This window comes from Magallana gigas, chromosome 9 (assembly GCF_963853765.1).
Source record: "Magallana gigas chromosome 9, xbMagGiga1.1, whole genome shotgun sequence".
Lineage (NCBI taxonomy): Eukaryota > Metazoa > Mollusca > Bivalvia > Ostreida > Ostreidae > Magallana > Magallana gigas.
The window spans coordinates 27,886,832-27,895,343 of NC_088861.1; the positions used below are offsets into that span (position 1 = coordinate 27,886,832).

General features: G+C 31.4%; 1 protein-coding gene and 1 long non-coding RNA gene across 2 annotated transcripts; one reads left to right on the forward strand and one right to left on the reverse strand.

Annotated features, from left to right (window-relative positions):
- Positions 1–3,438: 3,438 nt before the first annotated feature.
- On the forward strand, positions 3,439–5,055 carry LOC105323055 (uncharacterized). The gene is made up of 4 exons (XR_899232.4): positions 3,439–3,598; positions 4,039–4,180; positions 4,700–4,738; positions 4,927–5,055. It is a non-coding gene; the product is annotated as an uncharacterized lncRNA (long non-coding RNA).
- Positions 5,056–5,164: 109 nt separating this feature from the next.
- Positions 5,165–7,105, reverse strand: LOC105323056 (temptin). Its single transcript, XM_011422012.4, has 3 exons — positions 6,827–7,105; positions 6,536–6,686; positions 5,165–5,825 (listed from the first exon to the last, which is right to left on the reverse strand). Exons 1-3 carry the CDS (start codon positions 7,028–7,030, stop codon positions 5,761–5,763), a joined length of 420 nt encoding a protein of 139 aa, XP_011420314.3. The 5' UTR covers positions 7,031–7,105; the 3' UTR covers positions 5,165–5,760.
- Positions 7,106–8,512: the final 1,407 nt, after the last annotated feature.

Here is an 8,512-nt window from a genome sequence, read left to right on the forward strand (position 1 = left end):
ATATTTTTTTTTTCGCCAATAAGATGTTTCAACTTGGAATTTATCATTTGATCATACCTGATATATCATGTACATGTACAGTATATTTAGCATCATTTGACTTCAAAACACCAATCAAGAACTTGTCTGATTTTCCGAGCAAAACAAAATTGGGATTATCTCCAATGATACATGTAAATCAACTTACAGTGCTTAATTTAAATTTTCTTTCCAGTTAAAAAGCGGCAGAGTGTTTTACTTATCTCTAAGAACCATTTTAGCAAGACCTTGGACTTTGAGGAGGACGTAGCTATCTATTTCTTGCGTCAAAACAATTTAAAAATGACGCGGTTTCAAGCGAAATATATACCGATTGCGTAATCTTATCTCAATGACAGACACATCTTGTTGATTTTATAGAGCCATAGCTAAGTGCCTTACAATGAAATACACAGGCCTACGTCGCATTGCTGTTTAACGCATCTTCCCAAAGTCCAAGCTCTTGTTAAAATGGTTCTAATTGAGGTCTAAGCAAACCGAGATTCATCATCGGCCATATTTTCTTGAAATAGTAGTCGTGCACCCAGAGATATTAGCAAGTAAGGGGCCAAGAAAAGCTTTTTAAACCTGTCATATCATAAATATAGGTGTCAAAAATTTATATAAATATAAATATTTTCATTTTTTAAATTATGATTACCTTTTCTCTTTAATCATGAAATAAAAAAGTATTTAGAGCATAAACATTTTCATTCCTAAACACTTATTACGTTGAGCCAAGAGGAACAATTGGTATATTTTGTGAAATCTATATCTTTATATGCTAATTAGCCATGTGCTTGCTCTCGATGTAGGGCTTGAGCACGGTAAGCATACATTTTAAAAAACTGTTAAGAGAGTTATTCTTACAAAATAAATCAATGGCAACTAAACAGATCTTTAAACGTGTGAGGGAGAATCTTCAACATTATAAGTATTTTGAACGATGTTTGAAAAGGAAGCTAAAATGAATTAACTTTTTAAGGATTCATAAATATTAACATACAACGACATTCAAATTCGCAGGAAATCTTGGTTTGACGATGTATCTGACATTAATTTGCGTTTAACTTAGTATTATGTTATTTATGAGGAACCTTCTAGATTCTTTTTGCAATGAGAAACTAAAGACATGGTGTCAAGATCACGGTTTTTTTGGGTACACCAGCAAACAACTCTGCATATATTTTCCCTGAAGAGCATTGTTGAAAAAACATCGTTCATTCCTACACGTTCGTTAAGTTTTTCACCGATCAAATAGTTATTTAAGTAATGACGCTACATATTTATTGCACGAGCGAAGCGTATGCTAAATGCTTTACCAGGTGAATGGATATTACATGTATTTAGGTTAACACCGGTATGAAATATGACAGTGTGATGAATTATTCTTATTCGAAGATGAGATTACGTATTCTAAATATTATACATTAAAGTGGTCTTTTAAATTCCGTAAAAAATAAAATAGAAAAAAATCGTTAGATAAGGTGAACAAGTGGATTGATACCGAAAGTTACGAATACAGATTAAGTTCCTTGCGATTATTATGAAAGTTATGTACAAAATGTCAAACCGAGCAATCGTTAACGTGAAAAATTTTGTTTCAATCTTTGTAAACTTTGTATTGTTTTTTATGTATAGTTTAAAGTTGAATGTGTTTGCAAATTGGGATTTTTTGATTGCAAAGATAAATTAAGAATTCTCTTAGGTATTCATCTGAGCTACATAAAGTTGCGACTTAATTGCGAATATATGACATATAACTGTTTTTGTTGAATCATTAGAATTCGTAGTGGCTCAATTTTGGTAGCATTCGTGGGTAGCCGCCCCCAAAAGAATCCACCTCCATATGCACTGAATTCGCAGATATTCCGTGAATATAATTTGCTTAAATTAAATATGTAATCTAAAACCAATGTTAATATGTCTTCTTTAACCAGATTCTATATCATATTGAACATTAATTGACATCTTTATGACTTTATTTTAAATATGCCAAAAAAGAAGAAAATGAAAGTAAAAGTATTAATCTAGTTGATTCCAGTGTTAAACGATCTGTTTACGATTTGTTTACAATTCGTTTTGACAACTGACCTATTCATGTGAGAATGTAGAACGTTTCAGGGGATGCCGCAATGAACAACATAACAAATATAATTTCAGATGCGATGCGCAATTGTAGCAAACAACTTATCACTATACATTGCGAAGAGTCTTTTTTCTGTTGTTTGTGAACCGTTAAAGTTGATTATAATATTATGCTATAGAAACATCTTTTTTTTCTAGTCAAATATCAGACATTTAAAAAAGAGTTCCATTTTTGTATTAAAAAATGGTGGCAAAATATATATAATTAAAATGAAATTCCGTCGATGCAATATGCTAACATAAAAATGTAACTATCTAGTATTGACTTTAACTATCACAATCAGTTTCTATGTTTTCCCAACGTAATTATACTTTGATAACCTAAAACTGTTATTGATTACAGATAATTGAAATCAAAAGAGACTGGACAGTTAATAAACTTACCATCAGATCTACATACAATTTTAAGATATGATTTGTTTAGTTATAAACTATTAGTTTGTAAAGAAAATAATCCATATCTTTCAGCTTTTAAACTTAGATATTTACTAATATTTTATACTTTTATACAGAGCACCTTCTTCGAATTCAAAGTGAGATCAATGCAGTCTAAAAATGGCCACGCCCATCGGTCCCTCTTTTCAAACAGTAAACAATCTTCCCATTTTACCCACAATGTACGTTAAGTGAGATGCAGGTATTCACATTGGCTGTGCTGCACTTCCATAGTTATAGAGCAATGAAAAAACGCCTGACATAAAAATGTGGGGCCAAAAATATTTTGGTGTTTTAAATGAACTATCCAAAAGTTCAAGCATTTCCTATGATTTGTTCTGTCAGAACCTTAACTCTTGCTTATTTACATTAATTCAAACACATTTCAGAAAAATCCCCAAAATTATCCATTTGGGGGAAAATCTTGCAAAATACATCCATGGTCTTGAAGTACAAAATATATCAAATATTACTACCATTTACATTTGAGAGCTTTGTGCAGGTGTAAAAGCATTATATCATGATAAGCAAAAATATATTTTCCTTATCAATGGCATTTTCGTTAAAAAATTATAACGTTACAATATAGGTCATCTGTCGTCTGAAATTTTTCTCCCTCGGTGAAAATGAGTTCGGTGAACATGCATCATATATCACTGACAGTCGACAATCCTAATCTTTAGACCAGCGGATGTGTTCAGCTTGGATTAATATTGCAATGACCCAATTAACGAATTTGGAAGGAAGGGGGATTTTTCAATTACGCAACCAGCCCTATTTCTTTGCTTAAGGCCGCCTTCTGAATGAACGACAAAACAAAAGGGCATTCTGGTGTATTACGCGCGGCATAACAATGATATTGGGGAACATATATGCAAATCATTTATGCAGGGAATGGACTGTATATAAAACGGAGATAAACAGATTTTTCAAATCATTGCATTTAGCAGAATGAAGTCAACACATCTGGTTTTAGTAGCCTGCATTCTTTTTTCACGTAAGGATTTTTCAAAATTTTATTTTACTTTTTTACATGCCTTCTCAAAATATCATATTTACAATGTGTAGAAATGAGAATCTGCTATAATTATAAAATGCTATATAAGTTTATCTATACTGTTCAAGTGTATGCAAATGTCCTTATATGGCTTATCATTTAACAAAAAACCCCCTCTACATTGCTTTTGTCATAATATGTAGATATGAACATAAATTTGATAAGCTTTATAAAATAAAATGTACTTTACAATAATTTGCATTTTAAACCATTTTTTTAATAAAGAAAAACGATAATTAAAATCTTTTTAATGACATCCAATAAACTTCATGCTGGGATATCAACTATTTTAAAGAATTAAACATTTTATGTACATTTAAATTGAGAAAGAATGACACCATTCTTTAGTGAAACAAAGACAAATGCTTTTTTTTTTATAGTTCTACAGCCGTGCTCATCGAGGTCTTTACTTCCCTCTAACTTTGATAATCGGGAGAAATTTACCTGTCCGAACATCGACAATCCCCACTGTACACCAGACAGGACAAAACGATACAGAAATGCATGTGAAGCCTGGAAAGCGTATGTAAAACTTTCATCAACAACAAAGTAATATTCTGACATTAGTATCTTAATCTTTTATGGAGTTAAATGGTCACCAAATTTTCTATTAGATTTTCCCTAAAATTTGAAATATGGTACTAAAATGTTTAGCCATTAACTGCCATTTAACAACGAAAAATTCCAAATCTTTTCGGTTTAAAATCTTAATGTTTTTCTCTCTCTTTCTTTACTAATCTTCTCATTAATTAAGGAGGTTGATATAGTTTAAGAACAGCCGCGACCTTCGAACGCTCTTAAGAATTATCGTTTTGTGCAGCCACATGCATATGTCTCAAATTTGCGAATTAAATTAAGATGTTTCTAGAATGGTTATTAACCTCGTTACGTTTAGCGCATTAAAAAATATTTCTGTCTACGTCAGAGGAAGTATTTTTTAAATTAAATAAATAACAGCAGTGTCATTAATCTTTAAAAACAGATGAACAATATTATTGTATTTATGTCTTGTTATTCTTTTTTTTTTTTCATTTTTCTAAGGTACGAAGAAAATGTCGTCACGTGCTAAAGACCGTAATGGTATGTAATTTTATTAATTTTATTCAACGCAAGACTTTGAACTTCTTGTTAAAGTACAGACGTTTGTAAGTGCATAAATATACAGTTATCGTCCTAAGTAATGACATTTAATAACTGTTCCCTTGTTGCCTGCGTATGTTTTTGACCTTGATGAAATTAATAATTTTCCATTTATTTTTTTTTTTCAGAATACCCACAGATATTATTTCAATCAATCAAAGAAAATCCATATTGAATATCAATGTACTGTTTTCAATGTTGTTGTACTTTGTTATTTTTTTATTTCACACTTGTTTTAATTTATTAAACTTTTTACATTAATGAAAATATTGTTTTGTCCTCTAAGTACAAATAATGACCTTTGAAGCATACGTTTATTTGCATACGTTTTACGTTTTATTAGGCATAAAAATTAATCCTTATCTTGTTAATAATTTTCAAGGCATGGCCACGTAAATTTCAGTTTAAACTTTAAAGGGACATGAGCACAATTTTGACCGAGTTTATTTCTCTAATTATATTGTTTATAATGTTTAAGTGATAAACCGATATTTGAGAGACAAGCTCAAGATACAAACCTAACAATTTTGTTATGTAAACAAAGCCGTGTCTTGATTTTGTTTACAGTGGTTCAATTAACAGTTAAAAATTCTTTTTTAATCTGATTTTCTAAACAAAAAGTTCCTAACTTTGTCACATTCATTTTAAATCTAAACCTGAAGTTTTCTTTTCAACATTCAAAATGTAAACAAAAACATTACCTTAGCTTTATATGTATTTACAAAATGACGACTTGTGAGCTCTGTATCTCGCCCATAAATCGACAGCTGAAATTTTGCTTATCTATTAGAAATGCCTTAATGAAGCATTGTAAACATTAAAACCGGGAAATAAATTTTGAAAATCCTGACCATGCCCTTTTAAGAACGTGAATTCTTTTTGTTTCCTCTTTTATTATTGTAACGTATCAAGCTTGTCCTTTTCATATCTTTCTCGGGCAAAATTTACGACAGTAATTAGTTTTAACGACAGGAAACATCCTTGTTGATTTCTATGCACTTTGGATCATCCATCGGTTCACAAATACCTAAAACAGAAGATGAGAGAAACACCTGATATATAAACCGCACCTCCCGACATTATATAAATAGAAGGCCAGTGGCCATGTGAAAGTAGCGCAATGAAATATTTGGAATGGAGGAAAGGGATAAATGGGAGGGACATAACTATAAATAAATAAATAAATAAATAAATAAATAAATAAACGAAGTAACTACATGTATATGTATAATAAATGTGAATCAAAACGAAGTTTGTATTAGATATACGGAAGGGAATATCATCATAATTTCAACAAAACATAAAAAAATAAAGTAACTTTATGAACAACTGAATGAAAATATCACCAAATCAGTTTTTCTTGAAAGGTACATTTTACGATGAGCGTTGTACATATACAAAGACAATGGGTGTCATTTGCAATAACAGCATATACATGTACAAACGTGCTTGAAAAAGCGATTATAAAATTTATCAAGTTCTACTTCACCCCTATCCCTTTCCAAAAAAAAAAGGAAAAAAAAAACCCCAAAATATCAAAGGAAACTTAATATGACTGTTGCATCAAATTAGGCTTAAACGTTTGACGCAATGTACATAAAGTAGTAAAACCAGTTTAAGCTATTTCACTACTCAGATCTAGTTAAACAGTATAGTTACATGTACCTGAATACTCCGTTTGACATTTTTTGAAAATCAATGTTGCTGACTTATTGTCTTTAAGTTAGTAAAATATACCAGGATGTCCTGTTGCGTCCCCCATTGGTGGTTGTCCTTCAAACCAAGTACAATTGAAATCTCCAAGTTCAAGTCCGTTGATTTTCCCGTCTGAATCCGAATCTGTCATGCAGAGCTCCTGTGTCCAAGTTCCGTTAGCATCCAAAAAATCCTAAATAACCAAAACAAGTAATGTTTTTTAATGAAACAAACATACCAGTTACAAATAATCAAATGAGCAAGATATTTGGTGAACGTTATTAAATCAATTTATGTTTCTTAATCAAGAAGCTACAACGTAGTTTTGCTGACCTTACCGAACGGATTTAAAGCACCTCCTCCAATCTCTATGTTATGTCCAACACCGTTCCATAGCCCCCCAACGTTAACACAAGGATTGGGAACGTTTAATCCATTTGGGATTTTTAACCGGTAGCCAGGATGACCGAATCCAGAGGGACATATCATTACAATCACAAAAAGAACACCTGAGAAAATTTTTCTTTGTTCCTCCATTTTGATTAGATAAAGTCTCTTTCGCCTCTGTATACATGTATGTTATCAGCTGAAATACAGTGTTCATTGGGTTCAATAAAATGACCACCTGTATGACCTTGGCGTATCATACAGGTAATAATAATTATATGGCATGCCTTGGGCATTTCCTTTCACGAAAAAAAAAATGAATTTTGTCGGCTAGAAAAAAATATTATTATACCTCAATATGATAATTCTATTTAACATGACAGCTGATTGGTTCTAGAAAATCACATGCCAGCTAGGGCAATTAAACTTCATATTTCCTTGCCATTGTCATATGTTTCATCATATTACACCCTCTCAAACTTTCATTTCATGCTTATGAAAACTTCTGAGGATGTGCATACGATGTAAATAAATGATTAATTTTGTAAAAAGAACATCGTTTTAAATCCACTTATTATCAGATAACTGTCATAGAAAAAAAAATCCATTAATCAATAATTAACTAATATAATGATGTACTATAATTGATAAACGATTAGAAATCGATGTATTCTATTAAATATTTGGGAAATATGAAGATTTATGCCCCCCCCCCCCCCCCACACACACACACACAATTATATATGATTTTTCATGTAGTGATAATATCTTCATTTTTCCCTCACACACATGCAATATATTAATAATATTACAAAAACATGAAAACTACCATCCCCACCCACCTACCCCCTCTCTGGCGCTAAACGATATATCATTCATAAGGAAACTTTAACTATTCTACACATTATTCAAAAAACATGTACACCATAAAAAAATATCATAAATATAATATATACCGGTCACTTTTATCGCACCATACTTATCTTTATGTATGCATTTCGATTTTTGTACGATTACTCCTGCCCGAAAGAGTTCAAACTTATCATTCAGCGTGAAAAAGTATAACACAGTGTATGACAATGTGACAATGAATATTATTTTATTTTTTCATGTTAAATACTAAAATCTTATTGGTTAAGACGCGGTTTTTAATCCGTTCTATTACCCTCAGCGTTTATAACACACCTAGCAACGGATAACACACAGAATTGTCACATGCGCGTGGATCATGCGCATACGGTTCGTTGTAGATCTCACGTCATTCTTACATAAAAGCAGCGCATCATGCAACATAGAATTTTAATGGTTATACTTTTTCCGTTGGAAAGTAATCCCTTAATTATCATAACGCTGGTAGGTTAAGGAGTTTAATGACCGTCAAAATTATGATCAATTTAAAAACTGTTTATTATTATGAAAACAGTGCTGAATATTAATACCAAGTGAATGTGTTCACCAAGATATTATTTTTCTACTTCGGAATCGACTCGATCTTTGAAGCTGTCGTGCCATGGTATCACGTGACAGCAAAAAATAGATCACTTTTTTACTTAACAAAAAATCACAAAGTGTAACACTACCCCGAAGTTCATATGTATGTTTGCTACGATAATTCGATCGGCAATTCGTTCA

Excerpts from the sequence above, each read along its gene's own strand:
- LOC105323056 (XM_011422012.4), bottom strand. The coding sequence starts at position 7,030 with ATGGAGGAACAAAGAAAAATTTTCTCAGGTGTTCTTTTTGTGATTGTA. Across the intron at positions 6,687-6,826 it reads CTTTAAATCCGTTCGGTAAG|GATTTTTTGGATGCTAACGG; the intron begins GTCAGCAAAACT and ends TTGGTTATTTAG. Across the intron at positions 5,826-6,535 it reads GGACGCAACAGGACATCCTG|GTATTTGTGAACCGATGGAT; the intron begins GTATATTTTACT and ends CTTCTGTTTTAG.